Here is a 27,606-nt window from a genome sequence, read left to right on the forward strand (position 1 = left end):
AGTACTTGTTCTTTTTATAAAATGTATCTTTTATATTATTATTATTATTATATAATTTGATATTACTCTACAAGTAAAACATGAGGAAATACAGCATCACAGTACACAGAGAGCAACCAATCATATGTGCAATAAAAGTACATAGAACCTATTTAGGAGGTTTACCAGCGCAAGCAAGAGTACTTCTTAACTGAAGAATAGTGTTTTGGGTATAGCAACAGATACTTGTTAATTAAAGGGAATGGACTGTGGTAAAACAAGAAATCATTTACTATTTGAAGGGAAGAATATCGGTAAAATAGGAAACTGTTAGTTAAACAGAAATATCTGGTCTAAAATGGGAGAATACTAGCTAAAGTGAAGAATCTAGGGTAAAGTGATAGAGTAACTTAATTAAAGTCAAGTCTGTGGTACAAAGCAGGAGTATTTTTAACTGAAGTGCAGGATCAGGGAAAGAGATAGAGTAGTTGTTAACTGAAGTGGAAGATCGAGAGAAATTTAAGAGAGTACTGGGGAATTTAGGTGCAGAACCAAAAAAAAGCAAGTAAGCATGTGCCACTTGAAGTGCCGATATGGGGTAAAGTGAGACAGCACTTGTTAAGTGTGGTGCCGGATCTGGTGTAACTTTCCCCTCTTTGAGGATGGCATTCTGGGTGTTTATTATCTATTGTCGGGCCTCCATCCAAGGCCTGCAGCCTATCAGGTAGATGCATCAAGCATTTTTGCGAGCGCAAACGGTGCGAATCGCAAAATTCGGCCGTTTGCGCCCTCAAAAACGGCATTTGAGATGCATCAAAGGTTCATGCACTCGCAATTTAAGAATTCGCAAATAATTGTGAGTTCTCAAATTGCGATTGCATTTACGGAATCGCAATTTGCGATTCCTTAAATGCAATGCATGAACCATTCCAAGATTGCGAATTCGCAATCTGGGGCCGCTATTTACCGCGAAGTCTAACTATGTGGTAAATAGCAAAAACTTAGAAATATGCACTTTAGTGCATTTTTCTAAGTTGTATGTTACACACACACATGTCCTTGGGACATGTGCGTGCGCAACACCAGTGAACACGGTCGATCATGCCATCCTAATCGACCGTGTCATCAACGCCGGCATTCAGGGCGTAGCCCTTGACTGGGTTCGATCTTTCCTTCAAGGCCGTTCCCAGGCAGTCCACCTCTCCACTTTTTCCGCCCCTTTCTCCCCCCTTTCCTGTGGTGTCCCTCAGGGTTCGGCTCTATCCCCTCTTCTTTTTAACTTATACATGCAACCACTCATGGTTTCTCTTCGTCACTCCCCGGCCACTATCTATAATTATGCAGACGATCTGCAATTGATTTTTCCTTTGGACACCTCACCATCTTCCTGCACTAATTTCCAAACCACAATGCTATACATCTCTGATTGGATGGCCCACAGCCAGCTCAAGTTGAATCCGTCTAAGACGGAACTTGTTCTGGTGGGTGGTCCGACCAACCCCTGGGATGATAACTATTGGCCCCCCTCTCTTGGCATTCCCCCGCGCCCGGTCAGCTCGGTGAAAAGTCTTGGAGTGGTCATCTCTGAGGATCTATCTATGAAATCGCAAATCTCGGCTGTAACATCTTCCTGCTTTTTCCAACTGCGCAGGATCCGTAAGATCTGCCGATTTCTTACCAGAGAGGCACTCATTTTAGTCATCCTGGCTTTGGTCATCTCCAGGGTTGACTTTGCAAATATCTTATATGTGGGAATCCCCGCCTACCAGCTTCAGAGACTCCAGCTCATTCAGAACCAGGCCGCCCGCTTGGTGTTCCACCAACCAAAACACCAGCATGTTTCTCCGCTCCTAAGGAGCCTCCACTGGCTCCCAGTGGCCAAACGGTGCTCCTTCAAACTTGGGTGCACCATCTTCAAATCCCTCCATAATCGTGCACCTGTGTTCATCTCCTCTAAATTAAAGCGGTATCTTCCTACCCGCAATCTCCGTTCTTCTGCTGACAACCTTCTGTGCATTCCATCCTACCGCCGCAAGAAACATGGCGGCCTGCGCTTCTCTTTTCTAGGGCCCTCCTTTTGTAACTCTCTCCCTTCTTCTTTCCGGCACTGCCCCTCATACAAGCTATTCCGCAAGACATTAAAAACTCACCTTTTCAAAGCTTCCTTTGCGTAATACACTCTGCCCTGGTCTGCTATGTCTGTTATGAGCGCCAAGAAACCGTTTCGGTGTACGTGCGCGGTATAAGCTTTTTAACATAACATAACATAACATAACATTACCCTTTCAGGGGTGCAACACCCTGGCACCCTTGAAATTGCTTCCTTATTTGCGATTCGCTAATTGCGAATCGCAAATAAGGAATGACTCCCCATTCATTCCTATGGGCCTTTAGGTCCATAGGAATGAATGGGAAAGCCATTCCTTATTTGCGATTAGCAACTAGCGAATCACAAATAAGGAATCAGTAGAATTCGCAGAAAAGATTGCGATTCCTACATGCATCCCGTTTCACGAGTCTTTAATAGCGAATCCTTAAAATTTGCTATTAAGGACTCGCAAAACATGACTTTGATGAATCTGGGGGATAGTCCCAAACTATCACTATGTGAGAAGGGTCAGGCCATTGCAAGGCATGTTTTGTTGAGTTTCTGCCTGAAGTAGTCCCGGCCTCATTTGTTTCAATAGAAGCTGAGGCCGGATCTTCCACTGGCCGCAGCAGATTGCTTTCCCCTTTAATGTACACCGAGAGGGTGCAGTTTGGGGACCACATTCTGAGTGCGCTCAGACATTATAAACGATTCCGTCAGCAAACACGTCCAGCATTTCCAATCCCCGTCTCCTGCCACCGCAAAAGCCCAGATGACCTAATCTGGGGGCTATCAGGCCCGGCCGCTCTTCCTAGGCAGCCCTCCAGAGAGCGCCCCTCTGGATAAGCATCTCACAAATATGAAATATTCAACAACAAGGTCCATAATCCTGAAATGGAGCCCGCATTATGCAGCCTGGGGAAGCCTGTTTTTGATAACTGCAAAAGTATCCCCAGCTGCTGTTTTAATTCTGTGCAGAGATTCTTCGGCTGCCCGGGCCCACCGGGGGCTGAAGTGTGACTCCCACCGTGTTTAACTTTGCAGGGAGCAGAAAATTTCCTGTTAATAATTACGGCGTTGCTAAGCATCTAGGTTTACATGCTTTTGGGGAGGCCTGAGGCTGCGGCTTCCGATAACTGGACGAGGAGCTGAGATGTGATTACAATTTCCTTTCTTAACCATATGTATTTCCATTATGTGGTTATGTTTGTATCCATTTCATAAAATTGAGATTTTTTTTCCTAAGTACCTCCTGCTGCCAAGCTAGGTCGGCGAGTCGTGTCTCACTCTTTCATCAGGCCTTATAATGCATGCATAGATCCAACTTTGCGCGTACCGCATACATAGATCTAACTTGGTGCTTACGCAGCCCTCCGCGAGCAGGGCATTTGTCTGTTGCTCAGGCTAAGATTGTGCTAGCACCAGGATCTGACACAGCATCCACGAACCCATGAGGACTGCCCGAACACTGCTCCACTTTAGGGAAGAGTTGAAGACACACCTCTTTAAAGAACACTACATCACAGTACAGTAACAATCCAATTACCAGCTATTTCTCCTATCATGTGACTATACGCTTGTAGTTCACCTATAAAGCGCTCTGCTGCCATTTTGGCTAGGTGCACACATACAAATACTACACTCATATATACAGTACTGGAGCAGAGTTCAGAGTTGAGGTAAGGGCAGGCCTAACGAGAGGGAGCCTGGCAGGGAAGAGACATTAAAGTCTGAGAGACTGGCCAAAGGGTGGGCGAGGTGGGGAAGAGTTAGGGAGACCGGTAAGGGAGAGTGGACACCTATCTTGTCCAAAAGGAAACAACAAATAACCCTCACGCAGGGGAAGATGGAGCAAAACAGAATGCAGCCTTCGAAGGTTTGGGCTACCGAGTAGCTGTTATCATTTTACCGGATGTCCTTTGGGCTATAGAACATACTTTTTATATTCTGGCACAGTCGTGCTTTGGTACTACTAAGGCCCTCATTACAAGTTGGCCAGAATTCCAGCTCCAGTCAAACACTCACCGAAATTACAAGTTTTATAGCCCCTGGCTGAGAAAGCAGGTGAATATGTGTCTGGAAATGGCCCAGAATGCAGGCAAAATATAGCGAATTTGGTTCTGTTCATACCAATCTCTGCATGTTAATCCCCTTTCCAAATGGGCCTGTAGGACGATCACTTGTAATCCCTTAGTAGCTTCTCGGTCTAAGCCATCTCTCACATAGATATGAGCTTAGCACCTGGAAACCCTGCTCTTTAGCAGTTTGCCTATTGTAAATAAGGCTTGCTGTTATCCGTTTTTACTGATTTTTACAGATAAATACAGACAACCGTTTATTTTCTTGTCTGTATTTATTTTTAATTGTGGATAAAAACGGAAATTGGGTGCTTTATGAGTGATTCTAAATACACTTTGCTATGACTGCCAGGCCAATAACTGTGTGGATTGATAGGTAAGGGGGTTAAAAAAATGATTTTTAGTAAAGGAGCTTAAACAGCAGTAGATATGCACAAGGCTGATACTGAAATGTGCATATTTTCATATAAGTACAATGATTTATCTTCTGAAGGTGTTCGTATCACTGAAACATGGCAGGCATTCAAGTGTAACTGCATATTTATTGGTTAAATAAATGCAGAAATATACCAGTTTCAGCTTTATTTTTTTCACGAAACCCATAATAAATATGGATAAATAAATGTAAAGTTGACAAAAAATAAATATGGATAAATACAGACGGAAATGTAGGGAAAAAAAAAGATACCATAAAACCGGGAGCCCGAATTATAAATAACTTATAGAGATAGTACCAGTATCTGCATACCATAGTTGCTCTATTGATGTTTTCTCCATTATTGACCTTGATACATAGTTATCTTTACATGCAAACCCCCTTTGCTTTCCTGCCGGGTCTTCCTAATTCTTGCATCCTGTGCTTTCCCCTTTATTCCACGGTGCATTTTATTCCCCATAGACCACCCACTGTACTACTTCCCCGAGCTTCCATTCTCGTGCCCTCGTGCTTCTCCCACGAGGTCTCCACTGCCTATGTCACCCTGAGCCACTCTGTGCCTCCCTGCACCTGTGAGCCACCAGTGCTTCCCAAACCCCCATTGTCCCTTTAACCTTTGTCATCCTGTGCCCCTTGTCTAGGAAATCTCCATGCATCACACACATCCACGCCCTCTCATTCCTACTTCCTTCCAAGCCCTCCTTGTTCCTTATGCCTGCTTCCTACCATGACCTTCTGCCTCTTGGTCTTGTGCCCCCAGTGCCTCGTTGCCTGTGCCATGTTAAGCCATACTGTGCACGCCCCTACCAGTGCCAAATGCACCCTGGCCACCATCTTGTCTGGAAGCCTTCTGGACAAATCATGCCACCTCTTTTTTTTTTTGCAGAGTTTTATATAGCGCGAACTAGACCCGAACCGAATCATGTATCAGAGCGCTTTACATATTTTTCTAGTTACGTTACATTTTTACGTTACTTTCATTTTAGGCACGGGGAGATTAACAGCCTGATTCATGAAGCTAAATTGCGGGCGCAATAGCAGCGAAAATGCTATTGCAGGCGTAATTTCCCAAATCGGCATTCATCAAGAAAATAACCAAAGCGCTAACCAAAGATTGCGAATTCGCAAATATAATCTCAGAATCCCAGTAGGTTTGCGCCAAAACACGGAATTAGAGAATAAATTTAGCGAATCCGCAATACAAGCGCAATCGGTATTCATGAAAATTCTCTAATAGCGAAAAACCTCAAAATCTCTATTAGCGCCGCGCAAATTAAGGACAACCCAAAGCAGGTGGTAACCATAAAAGTCATTAGAGAAAATTTTGAAAAACCGTTGGCCAATCAGGAACAGGGAAAGGGCTGACCAAACACACATAAGGAGATGCAGCAGCAGCAGTTGGTGTCTCACAATGCCAGGAATGTACATGCTGGTCAGGCGGCGAAGGCTACAGCGAGCAGCACGGAGGAGACGCAGAATACAGGAGAGGATATTCCGCCAGCGGATCACCCTGCTGGGACAAACCAGGGAGCAGATTTATGCGAAGTACCGGCTAAATGGGGCCATGATAATTCAACTCATACACGACCTTGACCCCCTGATGCAGCACCCAACAAGGCGGACCAATGCTGTGCCTACACATGTACAGGTATTGTGTAGCCTGCACCTCCTGGCCTCTGGGAGCTTCCAGGGGATAGTAGCGGCTGCAGGGGGGATATCCCAGCCCACCATGTCACGCTGCCTCCGGAGTTTTGTTGACGCAATGCTCACCCAGCTACACCGACACATCAAATTCCCCACCAGCCAACAGGAACTGGACTTGACAAAGTTAAACTTCTACAATGTGGCCCATTTCCCATCTGTGATAGGATGCATAGACTGCACCCACATTGCCATCTGCCCACCAGCTGCGACGGAGTACATGTACCGGAATCGGAAGTCATACCACTCCCTTAACATACAGATGGTGTGCAATGCCAAGACTATCATAACTGACATCGTGGCCCAGTACCCAGGGAGTACCCATGACTCTTTTATATTCCGGCACAGCGGCCTCCACACACGACTGGCCAGGGGAGAATTTGGGGAAGGACACCTACTTGGTAAGTACACATTGTCAACAATTACACCTTGCAATGATGTAGCTGCGCAGCACAGGCACTCACCCTCTGCTCCTCTCATTCAGGTGACAGTGGCTACGCCCTCCGGGAATACCTCCTCACCCCATACCTCAACCCGGCTACACCACAGCAACGGCGGTACAATGTTTCTCACATACGGACAAGGAATTGTATAGAACGGACATTTGGGCTACTCAAGAGCCGGTTCCGCATACTGCACAAGACAGGTGGGGCCAATGTGGCTGTCTGCGCAATGTTACACAACATTGCAACCAAGCGCCGGATACCAGTAGAGATCTCTGGCAGTGAGTCTGAAGGGGACGACCGTCCACCAGCACATGTGCGTCATGCACGCGGAGAGAACCCTGCTGAAGGACACAGACGGCGCAACCACATCACTATGAACAGTTTCTGAAGCCCACAATCCACTCACCCAACAAATCACTATTGCATGGCAATGTAAATAATGACTGGAGGCCCATGTATGTTGCATGAATAAATATTATTGTTAAATCCACAATAATAACGTAATGTCTACATTCATAATATTGCAGCAGTATTGCGCCATACTGCTCCTAACTAGCCACTGGACATGCTTGTATCATCAGCATTATCTAGGAAATGTTCAAGTAACTCAATTGCGCCTCCGGCGCGCAGCCCCCAAACGCCGCTCTGGCTCTTCCTCTGGGACGGCACGTGTCCCTGTAGTGGGCCTGGTGCTGCGGCGTAACACGCCAACCAGTGAGGCAGACAGGCTGCTGACACTGGAGGTGCCCTCACTGGTGTCGTCCCTCCCCGCATTGCCTTCACCAGTAGGATGGAGTGCCAGTACGGCAGTGGTGACCTGCTCCAACACCCGTCCAACATCCTCGGCACATTGGATTAGCTGCTGCTGCTGCGCCAGGCACCGTCGTGAGAGCTGGGAGGTGGCATTCCCAATAATGTAGTTTGAGCAGGTGTAGGCTGTCAGGCGCGTAAGGAGCTGCCGGTGGCGTCGGCGGGCGGAGTTGCGCTGCTATATGAGTGCAGCAGTGTTGGCCTCCATGGCTGCCGTCATGCGCTCAATCCTATCACCCACATTGGCCACATTGCGGCCAATGTTGTGTAGCTGCAGCTGAATGGCCCCTTGCCGTCGTGCCTGCTGTTGGTGAATGCGTAGCATCCGGCGCTCAGTGCTCATGCCTGGCATGCGCACAGCTTTCCCCCTCCTGCCGCTGTGTGATGTGTCATGGTGGCGAGCCCTGACATGCCTGCTCTGCTGGCTGCCCACAGTGGGTGTGTGCACAGTCACCACAGTAGCTGCTCCAGAAGTAGATGGTGCGGCTGGTGATGGAGTTGTGGTTGGCAAAGGTGCAGCACCTGATGGTGCAGGCGCTGTTGGTCTTGCCCTGGCTGCAGGGTTAGGTGCTGCCGATGATGGTGCTGGAGCTGTCGGTGTTGCCCTGCCTGCAGGGTTAGGTGCTGCGCCGGATGGTGCTGGCGCTGTTTGTCTTGCCCTGGCTGCAGGGTTAGGTGCTGCCGATTATGGTGCTGGAGCTGTTGGTGTTGCCCTGCCTGCAGGGTTGGGTGCTGCGCCGGATGGTGCTGGCGCTGTTTGTCTTGCCCTGCCTGCAGGGTTAGGTGCTGCCAATGATGGTGCTGGCGCTGTTTGTCTTGCCCTGGCTGCGGGGAGTGGTGCTACGCCTGATGGTGCAGGAGGTGTTGGTGTTGGCACCTCCTCGGCATCCTCTTGTGACTCATCGATCTGCAGCATGTCGCTGTCGCTGCTGTTGTCGGCGCCACCTGTGAGGGGAATTGGACTTACATTAATAGCATGTATCTGTCACACGTACAGTTGCTACATGCATGCTGGTTGACATTCCCTGCCTGGCTTAGCGATTGCTTATTTTGGGATATGTGAGGCTGCATTGGGGTTCTTTTACATTATGGGCAGACTACATGTCCCACAATGCTTGTGGCCATGATCTCATGTGCATTGTTTGAATGACTTGGGATGTATATGGGAGGCTATAGGGCCATGACCATTGTTAGGGGACAGGGTCGCAGTCGCATGCCACTTACCTTGGCTGTCTTGGCTGGGTCGGGATGAGTCCAGGTTGGTGACACCTATGCACGCCTCTGTCTCAAGGGTGACCTCCACGCGGTCCTCCATGGGGGTATTGGGAGGGACAGTAGGTTCTCCGCCCCCAGTACCAGATGTCTCGCACAGCCTCTCTGCCACCCTCTCCTTGGCACGACCTCGGAGGTCGTACCACCTCTTCTTGAGCTCGTCCAGTGACCTGTGTGTCACGCCCACAGCGTTCACTTTTGCTGAGATTCCTAGCCAGATGCGACGTCTCTCTATCTCTGGCACCCTCCGGGAGTCCTTTCCGAAAAGTTTTGCGTGGTTTTCAACCACTCCCTCGATGAGCTGCTCCAACTCCTGCTCGGAAAACTTGAGCTTTCTCTTGCGCCCGGTGTCACTGGGCCCTGGTGCAGACTCCTCTGACATTGCTACTGTCGCAAATGGGTAAATTGCGCTACTTTGGAGGTGTCCCGGCAGGAGCTCTGTTTAGCTGCAGCCTCGCGATCAGCCTCGCAGTTCAGAATGGGGGTGGGAACTGCCTGCTTCCTGGTTGTGATGTCATCACAGCGCTCGAAAAGCGACTTCCCGTTTGTGCGATCTCGCTACTGGCGAGATGTCGCTAATGGGGATTTGCGATGGCGCACAATAGAGACGGAATATCTGGGTGATAGCGATTTATCGGCGATTTTCTTTTCTCGCTATCGATTTTAGCGCCCGTGTGCGAATCGCTTTATTTACTCGCTAACTATGATGAATTCCGATCTGCGCCTTTCCATTTGCGATTCGCTGTGAATCGCAAGTTGAGAGTCGCAGATTCCTTTCTTCATGAATCAGGCTGTAAGTGATTTGCCCAGAATCACAGGAGGTTTGGGCGTCGTTACCGAGACTCGAACCCAGTTCCTCCAGGTCCGAGGTCGAGCGCCCTAGCCGTTAGGCCAACTCCTCTCCCACAACCTCCTTGTAAATCAAAGGCTCCTTGGCCGCAAAGCAGCTCGGGACATTTGAAGCTATAACCCCCTGTGTGAGTGAAGCTTGCACATCTGCCTACTGTCTGTGGTTCAGGCTTGTACCGTGCGGGCATATCTGGCACTCGTAGTTTCATTTTCCTTCACACATGTAATACTACAAATAGCAGAAGACAGAACCAGCGCTAGATAGCTATTCTCGCTTGACGAGGGGTAACCCGAGAGAGCTAGTGTTACCGGGGTACATAAAGGTCACCTTCCCTCAGGACCAGGGGCAGTTGTGAGGTTGGGGGAAGGAAGAGAGGAAGAACCTGTAGTCTGACCTGGGCAACATTTGGAGAGGCCATAGCTGCCTAATAGATCTACAGTGTTATATGCAGGGCCACTGGAATTATGCAGCAGGGGCGGACCAAATTATGCTGCAGGGTTGACTAAATTACGTGGCAAGGAAAGGCAAATTATGTGGCATAATCCGACACATTTTATGATAGTATTACTTTCTTATTTTGGCATTTTTACACAGGTTAACACTATCTGAGCACAGATTTAACCTTACTAGTACCGGTTTAATACACAAATGCACAATAGGTGACAGAAAGGGGACCAGTCAACTTGTTTGCAAAGGGCCTTTCACTGAGTGACAACAAATGCTGCTGCCTTTATAGTAACTTCTGATTCGTTCGAGCCAGTAACTTTTTTTTCCTAAAATCTGCAGATTATGCAGCAAATGGACGATTATGTGGCAAATCCATATTTATACGGAAAGCGAAGTGGCTGCAAAATCGCATAATCCCAGTGGCCAGCAGTATAGTTGATATCTTCAGGCACTCCTGGCTTTTTTTTAAAAAAAAAATAGCTTCACATACAGAGGCTGTGAAATCCATACTTACAATGTTGTATGTGAAACTACAAGCCCCAGAATGCAAACTGTTCTTGACTGAATAAGCCAGTGGTGGTGTAAGGTGTCACGTGACATTGTACTCCTTGGTAGTAATGTGAGAAGAGGAGGAGGGGCACACGCCCACCATTCCTCCTTTTAAAAGCTCGAACCCTGCATTCTTCAACCAATGTTCCACAAGTCGCCCTGCCAGATGCCCGGTAGCAGCTGGGCTGCAGCACGCTGAAGATTCGATCGTATATCAGCCTATTATGACATCTCCCAACTGTATGTGTTAAAAATTAACAACAATATTGGAGTGGTTGCGAGCGAGGCCCAAAGCTCTGGGGCAGCTGTAATTAGTTCCAGAGGGGGGCAGCTGTCTCCTGGTAACAGCTGAGACTTTTTTTGGAGGGAAAAACAGGAACCGCATTTTTTTGGACAGAATTAATGATCTGACTGGGGAGGAGAATGAGCCAAGACTTGAGAGGGTTTGTTTTCCTCCCCCTGCTCCTTTATTTCTTCTAGATTTCTTTACAAGCTCCCTTACTTAATTGTAAATCAAAGGCTCCTTGGCCGCAAAGCAGCTCGGGACATTTGAAGCTATAAACCCTCGGCGCCAAGCTTGTGTTGGCTTTGTACTAGCTTCTTATCAAGAGATATAAATGTATCTGGCCAGGGACAAAGCGCGTGGTTTATTAACAGTCCATTCGACTCCCTCTACCAGAGAGGAAGCATGTTATATTACTGATTCATTCACTGACTGTCTCCTTATGGTAAGTGATTAAACACTCATTGCCAAAGCCAATAGGTCTAGCTTTGGAACCAATTGGCTTTGCCAAAGGTCTTAGTAGTATATTACTATATATACAGCGCATATAAGTAAGTAAAGACGGCATTTTTTTACATTCTACAGTCTCATTGCTTTAGTGTACCTTTGTACTATAGTTGTAATTGACTTAAGTAAGTATTGACAAAGCCAAGAAGAGGTCTTGGCTGTAAAAGGTTGAACTTTTAATTATTCCAATGCTTGTATGGTACATGTGAGCTGAATTGCATTGGGGTATCTGGGTGATTTCTGGTTGAAAGAGGGTGTTCATAATGAGGGGACAACTGAGAACTCTGGAGGCTGTGAAGATTACATGCTCATCCAATCCTTGGCCTCTCTCCGGTGCGCAAAAAGTGTCTTTCACCTATCTTCCATTTGTAATTATTAATTCTAATTACTTACAACAAAATCAATGTTGTAACAGATTTATATCAAACTGCTAATATGCACGCACAAAGTGAAAAGGTCTGTCTGGTTTTAGGCATGTTTGTTATTGTGTGATATGTCTGGATGCAATAGCAGAAAACTCACAAAGAGGAACCTAAATGATGGTCAGGCACAGGATTACAATTCACATGTATTAAGCCACACCCTTAATTACTTACGCCATGTCACTTTTAGAGATCCCGCTCCCTCCCTTCCTTTTTATTTCCCACTCAGTGCACTGCAGTCAACAATACGCTTTCACCTACAGACAGCTAAAAGATGTCTCATAGGCGAGAACTAAAAATGGAGTTGTAAAACTATAGAGTTAAATCTAAAACTTGTGGGCAGAAAGAAGAAGCAACCCTTTTGCACCTCTGCAGCACTCACTCTGCAGAGTCTCTGGGAGGGCAGGAGCACAGCGGTTGCTACAAGTCAAACAGGGGAGTTGTCCATTTCAGTGAAAGAAAGCAGAGGGCAGAAGCAGCTGGTGGTGGGAGTGCTGCCTGGCGGTGATGTGGGGCGGGGGAGGGGCAGGGCTGGGGGTAGTAAACTACAGAATACGGCCAAATACAGGTAAGTAAAATATATAAATAAATAAAACGAATTTCGTTGCGCGCACTGCACCGGCAAATGCGATGCAGTGCGTGCAACGAAATTCGTTTTATTTATTTTTGTTTAGTTACCTGTATTTGGCCGTATTCCGTAGTTTACGGAAAAACAGGATTCTAAAAGGTCTACTTACATTGGGGAGTTTCACTCCTTGCCTTTTCTCCAGCACATCTCACAAAAAATAAGACACTTTGTAGGGTTGGAACCATAGCTACCAAGGCAGTGGTGATTCCTCCACTAAGGGGGAGGAGTGTCTCCCCATTGCTTTTAAGCAGTATAAATAAAGGAAAAATAAAATGGTAATAGCTCTAAGTTATTATCATTTTATTTTTTCTTTATTGTGACAACTTTGAGGGCGGGGCTGCTCTGCTGACAGAGCAGGGAAAGGGAGGAGTGGTTTGCACTCCCTACATGTGCATGGATGTTTGGCTGGGCGCCTAGGGTCAGCCAACCTGCCATACGCACTTTGCATGTTCTCAACAAAGGTTGCATTACAGACAGTTCTTGTCTGAGCACCAGACCACAGCGCTCAGACCAATCACAACGCTGCACTGCAGCGTTGTTATTGGCTTAGGGGAGTCTGTGTGCTTCTAGTGTGCTCTGTTCCTGCTCTGGAGACGATGGTGGAGAGAGTGGCGAGATGAAGCGAGAAGGTATGTTTTTCTTTCCCCCTCTTCCGCTCCCCTGCCCTCCGTCCTCCCATCCCCCATCTGTGCCAGCCGCCACTGTACCAAGGGGCTCCTTGTCATGTATGACACATTCTATAAATCCTGGCATCATCAATGAGATTTTTAGGCACATACTTACATAGTTAAAAACAGAACTACGAGTCCCCGAAGGGAAGGGGCTGTGGGCTAAATAGCCAGGCTTGGTTTAAGGAGTAACAAATGATACGAAGCTTCTTGACAGCTATGAGTGGGGGGTAAAATGGTCAGACCTAATATGTCATTTCGGACAAAGGAAGCATGACATCACTTCCACTACCTCCTGATTTGTGGTAGACACCCTTGATTAGTTGGTGCTGATGCAATTTGCAAAATGTTTCTGCTAGAGTCTAAATACAGGGCATGGGCTGGCAGTGGGAAGTGCCAACAGGAACATTTTGGACACTGCATCGGCAGCTGCAGGGTCTACATTTCGTGTCTACACCACAAAATAGAATGTAAAACCTAAGAAGGTTTGACCAAAGTCACAAGGGTAATCTGCTTAAATCTGCACAATTTGCCACTACATATTCTCACAACTCGTTTGGCCAACAACCACCAGGTGATAAGTGCACCCTCAAGAACATCAGGACTTTTTGCAGTTTGCCCCTCAATCCTGAAGGTTCTGACTACACTCGTAGGAGATGTACAAGGACCATCTGTGTCGCTGAGAGTCACACAGCAGGCTTGAAGCTTCCTCCTTCTGAAACAGGGGAAGGGGAAGCAAAGACCCATATGTGTGAGGGGGGAACCTTACAGAAATGAGGGGGTGTTGCTTTGGCAGATGGAAGCTCAAACCCCATTCTTTTTCTTTATAACCATAGTCCACATCAATGTGTCTTTTTCCAAAATCTTTTAAATACAGGATGAGTATGAGGCTCTGGGCAGCTCTCGGGTTGCTACACGGTTCCCAAGCCCAGAAATGGTTTCCAGGAACACAGCACTGCTCAACGTGGAAAAGGGACAATGAGCTTTACACGTGAGACTTGTTGCAAAATAAGGCACGCATGAAGGTGGCCCAACACCATGAGTCGGGCTTTGGACGCCTTCGGGGCATATCCAGTGTGGAGCGCTGGATAGCTCGCCATCCACCTGTCCAGTGTGAACTCCTGAGCGGGGCCACCTGCTGATACATGGCAACGCTCTGGCCTATCATAAGACATTGGAAGTACCTATGTGAAAATAAAGACACCCATTACCTCCACCCCATTACCTAGGAGCCAGTACCACATTATTAGTATCATCTTTTTATCAATATTGCTCCTTTTTCACAGGGTGGAGGGCTACTGAACCACCTTCTCACCCGCTCCACTTGTATCTGTGTAGGACACATCTTCGACATTTCCTCTAAAGAAAAAAATTATACTTACGGTTCTGTTAGTAATTTACATAGAGGGGTATAGAGTTTCACATAATGTCACACAGGGAATGTCCAATTAGTATGGACTATTAGACAAACAGAAAAGACAAGAGTGGAGTCATCTTTGGTCGAAGGACCCCACGCAATGGCACTTGCTGACTAAAGACATGATATTTTTTTCTGAACCCTCATTGAGACATTTCTCCTTTTCCCTGCCAGGCTGTCAGTTTTTTTTGCCAATAAAGGAATGAGAAGTGATAAAGGCAGTTCACAAAATAGCTGTGCTAGCATTCACAAGGTAGCAGACCTGGGCTTTGGTGGTGCTCTACAGATGAGCTCTGGCTGCTCTCCCCAAGCACTCATCTCAGACCAAAAGCTTGGTTGGCCATGGATGGAAAGCTTAGTAGGCCCTCTATTGCAGCATCTGTCAGCATCTGCTCAAACACTCTGGCGATCGTCTCAACAGCTGCTCCCTGCACTGTTTGTAACAATAATGGCCCTACCTACTGCCAGCTTCCTCATCCTCGGTGCAAGCACGTCTAAGATTTTCTGTTTGCTTCAGCTTTTCTCTGGATGTTGTTTTAGGGTTTTGACGCTTACAGAGAACTCCTGTCCAAGTCAGACAAGTTTAAAGGAATATATTTTTATTGGTAAGAGCACTGTGTTCTGCTTTTGATTATTTAAAGAAAAGACAGATTAGTGTCCTACAGAGGGGTGACTGCCAAGGTTTTGCTAACCAAGTAGTTTACCACGAGGACTATTACCTTTACCATCTTAGACACGATTGAAGAATTGCATTTATAAGGTACACACTACGGGGCATATTAGCAAGGGCTGGTGATATAATTATCGCCGCTTTAGCGTCCGTTTTTGGGCGAAAAGTGGCGATAATTATATCGCAATATCATCAAGGACACGCTAGCGCGTGTTTCCTTGATGTAGAGCCCGTTTTTTCACAGTCTCGCCTCGCATCGCTAATGAGATGCAAAGAAGGCCTGGCTGTGAAAACAACACATGTTAATATCATGAAGGCAGCTTCCCGATATTAACAAGGAGGTGCAGCGATGAAAAAAATTCCCTACCTCAGCCTTAACTCAGGAATTTAATGTCTGTTAAATTCCTGACTAAGTCATACTTTTAATGGGAGATGGATTATGCTGATACGACCACAGGGTCGTATCAGCAATGTTATCGCTGTTTTCAATGGAACATCGCTGGAAAACCAGTGATGTTCCATTGACAAGACCGCTATCGCTGAAATATTATTGCCATAGCGCTATGTGTTGTAAATATAGCGTTATCATGGCGATAAAATTCAGCGATAGCCAGCGATAATATTTCTATCACTATGTACGGCCAGCGATAATTATCGCTGGCCATTGATAAGATGCCCCTACATTCGCCCAGGTTTCTTGTTCAGGCCACTTGTAGTTGCCTCTTTGATGCTCCTCGACTGTTTCTGTTTTGGCTGCCTCTCAGTGCACACCTGCTCAGTGCTGGGGACCATGGAAATCATGCAGGCCCGACTTTGGTGTCCCGCAAACATCGCTGTTGACCCCATAAAGCCTTCCGTCACTAGTAGTCATGCAACAAGTCAGTGACTGCTTATTCATGAGAAAAACTCAACAAAATCCTAGCACAAACACTTGGAATCAAGCTCAAAAGAATCCAACATTTTGGGGAATCTGTTGACATTTATTATGCAACAGTGTTTGATTACTAATTGTAAAGTTTGCCGCCTTTAGTCTTTGGACACTGCAGTTTTTAAAGTTAGTTTTGCAAGAAGTGTTGGATTCTGAGGCACCATCCATCCACCTTACAATTTCATCCGGCCTCAATGACATCCCCTGGTGTGGCGAGGCGTACCCTTCCTTTTTGACATTCCTTATCCAAATTCTACTGGTCGCACTAACAACTTTGTTTTACAGTTGCATTAAAATTGAGATTGCCATTGTGACTGCCTATTTCAGAACTCGGATGTAATTAGATGAATGTGAAATCTTTTAATTTAATTATTGCTTGTTTTTAATGTATGTTTCTATGAATTATTATATTTGTCTTTGAGAAACACCTCAACAAAAACTCTCATATGTGTGGTTAACGAGGCTTCTATTGTTAAGATCTAGGAAAATGCCCAAAAGCATGCTATGGGTGGTAAAGTAAACCTAGTGGACAGTTAGTAAGGGGCCAAGGTCCTAGACTGGTGTGCTGTGCATGACAACATTCAAAGGTGATAGAAGAGACAGACACAGAAGACGTCAGAGTGTCTAACGCGCAGTTGGAGTCTGCCCCTGGCTGAGATCAAGGAGAGGGGGCCAGGAGTCCCACCCTCAGGTTCAAAACAGTTTCGGTGAGTGTAAATAATAAAAAACATCCATCTGTAGAACCTGCAGAACTCACATGGACTTTGTCTCGCACTAGTTTCTAACTAGAAAGAAGGACGTCATTGGGTAGTCTACCATTGGTGCACACAAGGGTAACGTTTTCAATATCAGATGGTCACCAACACTAGAAAAGAGGGGGGAGATTTACAATAACTGGCGCATCTCTGCAGATCAGCAGGGAGGTGCTAGTTATGTTGCTTGATGTTAGGAATACCTTACGCCACCATGGATGCGCCGCATTTGCAATGCGGCGCACCGTGGCGCAAGGAGAGACAGATGCGTGACGCATTTGTCAGCGTATAGGTGACGCAGTGCTGGAGTCGTGTCGCAAGCACAACGCAACTCCAGCACTGCTCAGGGCCAGCCTATACTTGCTGTGCTGCGTCACCCCTTACGCCTGCTACAAGCAGGCATAAGGTTTTGACGCAGCAGGGACGTAAAAGTGATTCAGTAAAATCTTGTAGATTTCACTGCATCACTTTTATAGGGCTTCCTTGCAATGGAACACCCACCCTGCATACATTATACCCGATGCAGGTATAATGTAGCACAAGGCTTTACAACGTGATGCATCTCACTAGATGCGTCACGTTGTAAATCTGTTGCATAGTGGCATATGGTTTAGGACGCCACTGCGTCACAGAAGTGACACAACGGTGTTGTAAAAATGTAGCAAGGGGCTTGTAAATCTGCCCCGTTGTGTCTAGAAAAGACCCTGAAGTGATGCAGTACATAAGGTACACCTTTCCTTAAGGTGATGCAGATGGGTCGTAGCGGCCTGCCAGCTCATTAGCCACACATAGGGACCGCTGCGCATTGCAGAAGTCAATGGTCATGAAACTGGAAAAATATCTGGGATGAAAAAACAATAAAATGTCCTAAAATGATAGGAAGATGGCTGAGCAAGTGGAAGTAATGCGCTGTCGTCTGATTCTGAATCCCAGATCCCAAGTGGAGGTGAACATGGACAAAAGAGCGAGAAGCTGAATCCACCCTCTGGCATGTGACAAGTGAAGAGATTTTTAGTGCAAGAATACCCACACTCCACAACAGTTGACTGACCTGGCTAGACATCTGGCAGAGGAAATAGTTTAGCTTGTGAGCTTCACAGGTGGGCTCTAGGCAAAAGGTACCAATGTGCCATTGAATTCATGGCGTTTTTCGCGGTCTCTTATGCTGCGGTCCACGTAAGCGACATCCGAAGAAGGCTATCCCAATTTAACAGATTTTAGTCATGGGATTCTCCCAACAGATCACTTGAATCAGCAGTGCCGAGTCTCTGATCACAACTTAAGGACATTATAAGGCAACTAGATGAAATAATACGCTGCAGGAGTGCGCTCATTTGAATTCTTTTTTATGGTTGAACAACTGTTGGCAAAAGTAGAAGTTGGATAATTCAACTTCCAATTTCTAAAATTCTGAATTGGTTGAAGAAAATGGAGTAAAATGTCCCCGGTATTTCCGCCCAGCTCATCTGCTTTCTTCCCTTTGTGTTTTGAGGCTTCACTTTCACTTCACTCAGTGCTAAACTTAGCTATGGCCGAGTTAAACAGCACATGAGTGTAAGCAGTGTGGCTGTAGTGAAGTGTGAAACCCCTACAGACTCAAATTACGCCCTCCACCTGATTCTGAGGGTTCATCAGATTTTTGGTCAGAAGGCTTTAGGTGGTGTGTGCTTGCTTCTAGCTACTTTTATGCAAAATCTGCCACTCAGAAACACAAGCTAGGTGCAGATCTTGAGACTTTGGGCCTTATTTTGAGGTTGGCGGGCTTGATACCCTGTGAAAATGTGGCAGATGTCCCATCTGTTGTATTACAAGGGTAAAGACTATAATGCACTTGCAAAAGAGTTGACAGGATATCTCACATGCCTGTGATGGAATATTCACCCCCACACTTTAAATAAGGCCCTATATTGGAATGGTGCTCCAAATTACCATCGCACACAACCCTCTGTGAATGCTTTTGGCAGTATTTCCATGGCTGCTCCCACTTTATCCTTTGCTTCGGGAGTTTGTTACAAGTTCTAAGTGAGAAAGAAAGACTCCTTTGGCGGGCCAGGGGTTGGCCAGCTCTGCTTGTTGACGCCTCTGAATCTCAGGCCGGGTTTAGTCCTCCAGCGGGGTCAAACAGGACCATATGTAATGCCACTGTGGCATGGTGCAAAAACAGAACTTTTTAATTTTCCACCATGTTTCTCCAATTTGGAAAAAAGGGAGATTTAGTACTTAATTACTTTCCAATCCCGCCAGGCTAAGCCTGCTAGCACGCCTCATTTATGAAGAGGACTGGTTTGCGGGCGAGCACCCCATCCAGCGCTCTGCGGAGCTCACACCACTAATGGAAACTCGGCACCTCCGACTGCCCTGGGACCTTCAGAATGAGTTAATGCCTCCGATATGAAATTTCTAGAGTTTGAAGGCTTCTTTACAAGCCTCAGAAATTGTACCTACATATATATTTTTTTTCCCAAGGTGTGATAAACCTTAAATGAAAAACAGGTGACTGATTAAAAATGAGCTTCTTGTAGTCGCTCCAGCGGGCGGTCTCCTGTAATGGAGCGTAACACTTTACTTCGAGCAGACTGATGTTTATAGGAGGTAACTGCCCCAAAAACCTTTATAATTGGTACGAAAAGGCTTGTGGTTCAGTGGAAACACGAGGGATTTTGGACTTCGGTAATTCTGTACACTGTCATTCAAAAGAAGGAGTGATCACCATGCCACTTTATTACCCTGAGGATGAATGGCCACTGTTGTATAAACTCTGCATTGTGTGAATGAAAATTAATGTGACGCCAAACACAGCCACAGGAGGATATTGAGATTCAAGTAGCCATGTTTCAGCCACTTGACAGTTACTAGGTCTTCAACTGATTGTTATATCATTTCCCTTGCTGCTCTCATTCTTGGAAGGATCAGACACATGTCAATGAAAGGCTGACTGTTTCTCACCAAGAAGGCAGGATGGCGTGCTCTTTCTACTTGATGAGGGGTTTATCACCCAGAGGTCCATGTCTTGATTGGTCTCGGGGGAGGGGGGAATGGGGGCGGGGGGAGGTCCAACACTGCCACCATGTTCCAATGTAAAAGCAGTTAGGAAGTGTCAGAATTATTTGGTCAGAGGATACCCCAGTTCACCAAAGAAGGAAGGAACAAATTATTGTTTTGATGTTTAATAAGCTTAGATATGTGGTGGGGGTGGGGACTATTGATGGATTATGAATTTGTACTGGCCCTCAATCTGTAGCAGGGAGAGCTGACTAGAAGTCAATGTGAGGGTCCTTTGTAGTTCTAGAGCAGCACACAGCACTCAAAGTAGACGCTTTTACTTTGCTGCCAAGAAACCCGTAGATGATGTTACTGAGAATCTGTCAATAGTCCATTCAGATTTTAAGGCTTTTCAATTTATTTATATTTAGTGCCTCAAAGAAACCAAATTCATGATGGAAGTCATAAAAACCAAATATGTTTATTTGTAATTATCAAGCCGAGTTGTTCGATATTTGTTGGAGAAGAAGAAACCACAGCCTTCAGTTCAAAGACTCTTGGAAGGAAATAGCCTAAGAAAGTCCTAGTGCCAGAAAAAAATGTTTGTTGTGGCCCACAAAAAGATCTAGTTTTAAAGATAGAGAGGATATGGTAATGAGTAGGGTTTGGGGCGGCTCTTGCTAAGACGATGCTGATGAAACCAAGCTTTACAGATACAAACAAGCTTGGATCAACCCACTCCCGTACACCCGACGTCGCCAGTATTCATAAACAAACTTGGAATGCTAGTGGTAGAAGCTACATTTTTACTGACCAATCAATATCAGTGAATATCTACAGTATAGTATTTTCTCTTGTCCATACAGAGTAGTACGACCATGTGGAAGTGCAAGTACATAGAAATGTCATTGCAGGTGAAAATGTAAAAAAGAACGCGAGTCAGATAAATTATAAAAGAAAACATTGACTAAAAAAAACATTGTGATCTGCTAGGAATCAGATAACTTAACCTGGTTGTTCCAGATCTTACCTTGGAGGCTTCTTGCCCAAGAATGGATTGCTCTGAAGGAGAGGCGAAGTCCTGTTGCCAGCGGCTAAGAGTTTTCCTGCCAGATGGATCACCCATTCATTCTGTTCATAGGTCTGAGAAGAGGAACACGAAGGAAGAAGAAATGAGAGGGAATGGAGAAGAGAGCAGATACCACAAGTACAAGGCTTGATTTGGGTTATATTTCATAACATGATGTCTACTTCTAGCTAGCAGAATTTGCTAATGCCACAAGCAGAATTAAAGGTCAGAGATGTGAAACACAGTTAACAGAATCAGGAGGGGAAAACTCATCACAAGTCGCTTACATGATAACTAGTAGCTAACAAGTATCGTGGGTTTATCATGGGATGTTGGAAATAATTGGAGAGAAGAATTAACTAATCTAAAGTTGAGGAATACCTTAAAGAAAACGATGTAGTTTACTTTTTTGCACCACACTTCCAAAACATCACAGGCAATGGGTCCACTTGGACAGTATTCTGGAAAACTGATAATGACATCAGGGGCCAAAGAGGGTAATTCTGTTCACAAGGAAGGGGGGCAGGCGGGAGGGGGCTCTTGTGCTATAATTGTATCTGTGTACCTGGGACTTCCGTGCTTTAACTTTAGGGAAATGCCCTAGGTGAGTACTGATAACTCAGCTATAGTCTGAGAATACAATAGAAACCCAACGCTCTTCTACACTTCACTACTTGGATCGCCATTTAACAAAGCTTTCTGAATCTGGAGCTACAAAAGTGGGGACAAGTACCACATAAAGGGCACATCCTCTCACAGTATGAGGCAAAAATTAGGGCACAAGTTCCGCAAGCACAACAAATGATCAAGATCTAGGGACAAGGAGGGTGCATATTATACAGCAAGGGTACATCCCCTGAGGTAGGAGACTTAGAAGGGCGCACATTACGAGCATCCCTGCTGGATCCCAGAGTTCAGTATTGTAAAATCCCGGAGGGTGATAAGCAGCACAGACAATAAAACACATACATTCTCAAATAATATTTCAGACCACAAATGTTCCACACATACCATCGATTCCGCTCCAGTTTAATAATTGCCATTGGTGGTAAGTCAAAACTCAGTACATAATTGTGGGATTTCTTTGCTGATTCAAGAAGGATCAGCCAGATGCAAATAATGGTGCCAATATATTCTTCTTTTAAACTTGCCCTCTCTAGTCCAGTTGTTGTTGTACTATTGCCCACAGTGGTAGTCTCCAAACTATTAGTTCATGGCATTACATCGGTTAAGTCACAAGTTGCTTGGACACTAACCACGATGAGATGACTACCACCGACATGAAAGAGGCAGCACTAAACATGAAAAAATAATTGGTTGTGCTTTTTTTTTTTTACTACAGTAAGGATAAAGCTCCAAGAAGCAGCACAGTACTTCATATAGAACAATTTCAGATTACAGACTAAAGAAACTAGGATGTGATTGGATGTGGGGCAGTTGCGAATATAGGAAGATCGTAGGGTATCACTGGAGAGTTGATATATAAATTACTACAGAGCAGTAGGACCAATCAGTATGAGAATAAAGGGATAGTATAATTAGGCAATGTGAGCTATATGTCGGGGAGCAAAATAAGTCAGTTGTAAGTGGTGGGCAAGTCAATCTGGGGGAGCACATTTAGATATCAATTATTCTCAGAAGCAGTAGACCCCGACTTAAGTTGGGGTACCCTTGTGCAAATGATGGACGAGGCATTTGGAACTCAGCACTGAATTCTAAAGATCTCATCTCTGAGAGTATGCAACAGATCAGACAATCTAGCACAATACTCTTTCATTGTGGTAGGTGTGGCAAATAAAAGCACAAATTAAATGATTCAAGAATGTCCATAAAGCAGGGAAACGAGGGGGATTAAACAAAATAAATGAAGAATATAATTCGTAGAAAAAAGAAGTAACTTTCATAAAATTCAGGGCACAGCTAAAGGGATGTGATACTGTGAAGCAAAGTGAGCTATTTGCGGGCGCCTACACAGAATGTAAATGTTGCTTTATGATGTAAAATGTAAATACTATACCATTTTTTTTTTCAAAAAGTCTGAATTAAAGTGAGAAAAATGATGACAATAGAACAGTGAGGTAAAGCCGAATATATCAGCTGGTTTGCAGCTTGCCCACTGACTCACTACTGGTCTGACTTAAAGGGCCATGGCTTTCACGTGTCATCACAACAGCTCCTGGCTATATGATGTTGTGTATGTTGATTAACATTGTAAATGTCTCTATCGCCAATATATTTGAGATGCACTGAATTTCCACGTTTCGGTGTATTTACATAACACAAGTCAGGGTCCGAGAGAGAGAGAAAGCCGTGTGGTTTCGAACTGAACTCCAGGTGTGTGTGCAATTAAAAAATGTTCCGCAGACCAATCGTCCTCTTCAGACAGGGTACTGGGAAACACGTTCGAATGTACAGGAACTAAAGGCCGCCACGTATCGGCAAACGTGATGGCTGAAAGGGCTGTCAGCCACGGCAGGCCTCGGGCCTACTCCCGTCCCCTTGGCGCTGAGAAGTCCTGCCCGCTTCCTCGAGAGTGGAGGGCGCAGGGCACGCCAGGAAACCCTCGGTGAAGTGAAGTGTCGTGTGTCAGGGGCTGATGAGGTGCAAAGCGCTGCTGTCAGGAGCCGCGCCACAGACAGTCCCCGACGCCGCCCCGCGCGGCTGTCAGAGACGCCCGTGTCAGCCTCTTAACCGGTCACCTCTGCTGAACCAGGCGCCGGGCGCGGCTCGCTCGGGCACACCCACCGACGCTGGAAACAGACCTCCTGGACACAGCAGCGAGGTGTTTTTCCTCCCAAATTAGGCTTTTTTTTGGAATCAAAATGGATCTAAAGCGGCCAAAAGGAGAAGAAAAAACGCGAGGCTCTGAAGACACAGGGATGGGAGTCTGTGAACCAGAACTGGGATTTTCTTCATATATAGATTTGTTTTGCACTTAAGTAGAAATTGGGTGCACAAACTTTTAAATGCTGTTGAGTTAAAACTGGTCTGTGGTATTATTGCTCGTTCTGTTTATATACCTAGCACCAGCACTGTCCTGCTCCACGGAAAAAGGTCAAAGACTCACTGTAAATGTCCTTACGTCGTCCCATCCATCCCATGTGTCCCCCCCTAGTGCCACATGCACTTGTGCGCCGCTCCCTAGCCTGCTGTGCACTTTATAAATATCCATGCAAAACACTGCTCAGAAATTACACATAACAAGGGCTCAATTCTGGACCTTGTGATTTCCAAATTAGACCAGATTACCACTGCTTCACCCATCCATGTGGACTGGTCTGACCATTTCCTCATTCCCTTCTGTTTTCACCTCTCTCACATTTTAACTCTCGGCCAACCCAAAAGAGCCTCTACGTGGTTCCGCAACACAAAAATCATTGATCTTGAGACTCTATGTGATTCTGCTATGCAATCTCTTCCTAGTCTAGACCCCAATACGGATGTCAACGATCTCACTCCTCTTTCCCTCTTAATACTCGCAGTCGAAATCGACAAGGTTGCTCCACTCCAAAGCAAAAGACCTACCCCATTAGCTCCTTGGTTCAACAAAGCTCTCTATGACGAAAGGAAAAACCTTAGAATCTTAGAGAAGCACTGGAGACAATCTCCATCCACACCCAACCTCTCTCTTTTACGTTCAGCAAGATCCATATACCACAAACACATCTTCCAGGAAAAAACATCACACTTTAGATCCCTCCTCGATTCAGCTAAAAACAGACCCAAAAAACTTTTCGACCTCATCAAAAACCCAAATTGTTCTCCCCAAACCATCAAGTCTGAGGATGCATCAAAGAAAGCAACTGAGTTCGCTATATTCTTCGATCAAAAGGTAAAATCTGTGGTGGAACAGGTCACCCACCCCACCCCCATTGAGGAGCGAAAATCCTTAGTCACTTGGCAGAACTTTGCCGCCATCTCAGAGGTTGATCTCCTCAAACGCATCCGCGAAACCAAACCTTCCAACCATTCCTCTGACCCCCTTCCCAGTGGCATCGCCATTGATTTCTATACTAACACTCTCTCCTAGTGGACCAGGCTAGTCAATCTCTTCCTCAGTCAAGGATCCCTCCCAAGTGTCCTCAAAACAGGACAGGTTACCCCCCTTCTAAAAAAAAAAACCTCTGCAGATGCAAATGACCTCAATAACTTCCGCCCCATCACCAATCCCCCTTTTCTTTCAAAGATAACAGAAAAATGTGTTGCAAAACAACTGTCCCAACACATTATGGACAATAATCTCCTCGACATGTTCCAGTCGGGCTTTATTCAAAACTGCAGCACTGAAACAACCCTGCTGCAAGTGATCGATGATGCGCTGCATATTCTCAATTCAGGGGAATCGTGCCTTCTGATTCTTCTTGACCTCTCTGCAGCTTTTGACACTGTTAATCACAACACCCTCCTTAACATTCTTCAACAGAGAATGGCGTGGAAGGCACTGTACTCAAATGGTTTGCCTCTTTCTTCACAGACAGATCCCAAATGATCAAGATTACAAATATTCTCTCGTCTCCACTGGTGGTTGGTCAAGGCATCCCTCAAGGTTCTATCTTTGCTCCCACTCTGTTCAATCTCTATCTGGAACCATTAGGGAACCTTCTAAGCAAATCTGGAATCCTCTACCATCTCTATGCGGATGACACCCAAATCTACCTCAAGGTGTCTTCCCCTCATGATCTCTCACTACTCAGCTCTACTCTCAACACTATTCACAACTGGATGCTAGTTCACCAACTCATTCTCAATCCCTCCAAAACAGAATTCCTCCTCATATCTAGCTCTCTCTCTCCGCCTCCTGTTCAAGCCTGGATGGATCAATCAAATCTACTCAACAGTAAACCCATCATTGTGGATTGCGCTAAATCCTTAGGTGTCATACTTGACAAAAGACTCAACCTCATCTCACACATCAACTCCATGGCCAAGAGCGCACGTTATCAACTGTGACTTTTATGGGGGATTCGTCGGTTCTTCCCGGAGAATGACCTAAAAACCTTGGTCCAATCGCTAGTTCTCTCTAGACTTGACTATTGTAATTCTCTTCTGACTGGCCTTCCCAAATCTCACCTCTCCCCCCTTAAATCCGTCCTCCATTCAGCAGCTCGCTTCATTTCAGGGTCCAAACGAAGTGACCACATCACTCCTATCCTGTCTTCTATCCGATGGCTTCCCATCGAGGCTAGAGCTATCTACAAAACAGCATGCATCACCCACAAAGCTTTGCACTCTTCCTCCCCTCGCTATCTGGCGAATAAACTCAAACTGTCTGGAGGCTCAAGACCTTCTCGGAATGCAGAAAAGTTCCTCTTGGACCCCCCTCCTTCAAAAGAGAAAAACTGTTGGCACAATCGTTCTCAGGTAATGCGGTGAGAATCTGGAACTCGCTTCCTCCTTCGCTCCGTGCCATCACCTCCATCCAGATCTTCAAAGCGGACCTCAAATCTCTTTTATTCCAAAGGCACTTTCAGAACTAATTCCCTCCTTCTCAGACCCTGCCAGGAAGTTCTTTAGTCATTGTAAATGTGTCACATATATTTATATTTGTGCCTATACATCCTGTGCTTGCTGTGTTTGAAACTGTGTTCCTTTTGCCTGCGTTGTTTTGATTCTATGGCCTGCTATTGTTCGCCAGGAAGTTCTTTAGTCATTGGAAAATTTGTCATATTTATTCTTACTTTTGCTTATACGGTCTGTTCATGCTACTTTTGTTTGCTCTATTTCTGCAACAGTTCTCTCATGTAACGGAACGGGTTCTATTGTACAGTGCTCTGACACCTTCGGGTAAAGTCAGCGCTTTATAAAAATGGATTAAATAAATAAATAAAATAAAAAGATAGATACACACGAAACAGATCATTAAACAGATGCCCCCAACTCCATGCTGGGGCCTTTCACGAGCAATCGCTTTCAAAAAGAGTTTTTGCAGATATACGGCTTTCAAAAAGAGTTTTTGCAGATATACGTAATTTTCAAGCAGAATACTTAAGGAAAGATTTAATTACATATAAGGCACGAAGACGAGTATAATGCTTTTTCTTTTGTTTATTTTCATAGCAGCTAAATCAGGAACAAAGTCTTTTATTTATTTCAATAGCAGCTAAGGCAGAAACAAAGTAATTTCCGTTAACTCTTGCGAACAAACCAGCCAATGAAAACCAGTTGTAAATACACCATAGAAGACACAGCTCGTTCTCCAGTGCAATAAACAATCCCGCTTCCAGTAGTGATGCATAAAAATGCAGCGGAGCTCAAGAACTGCTCTGCTGTGTGAGTGACGGCCTTAGAAGCAGGCGTCGCCAGCAGTGTCCTCCCCCTGGGGGACATCTTTCAAAACCAGACCCAAGACTGAGAGCCGCACACAACACAGGAGTGGTCAACGCCAGGCAGAATGGACACTGGTAAGCAGGGACGAGCCTGCAGCAGGCCGCATCATCTGATGATAAAGTGCAGCCGCACTCTATCACGTCTTCAGGGATAAAATTACTAACTCAGATTTGTCTGCACGTCCCAAGCTGTTCTAACTTCTCACTGTCAGACATCCCGCAGGAGAGTCTGTCTGCTGACAGATCCAGCCCTGATGCTGTGCAACTGGGCATCATTGCCGAACCCTCCCAATATTA

At 45.7% G+C, this 27,606-nt stretch overlaps 1 protein-coding gene across 2 annotated transcripts in view; it reads right to left on the reverse strand.

Moving 5' to 3' along the window:
• Positions 1 to 27,606, reverse strand: part of LMF1 (lipase maturation factor 1) — an 801,367-nt gene that overhangs the window by 15,076 nt on the left and 758,685 nt on the right. For both annotated transcript variants that reach the window (XM_078664185.1, XM_078664184.1), the window contains one exon: positions 20,945 to 21,057. In XM_078664185.1, coding sequence (XP_078520311.1) covers positions 20,945 to 21,057 — 113 coding nt within the window. The remainder of the gene's footprint in view (positions 1 to 20,944; positions 21,058 to 27,606) is intronic.

The sequence above is a fragment of the Lissotriton helveticus genome, chromosome 10, assembly GCF_964261635.1.
Source record: "Lissotriton helveticus chromosome 10, aLisHel1.1, whole genome shotgun sequence".
Classification (NCBI taxonomy): domain Eukaryota; kingdom Metazoa; phylum Chordata; class Amphibia; order Caudata; family Salamandridae; genus Lissotriton; species Lissotriton helveticus.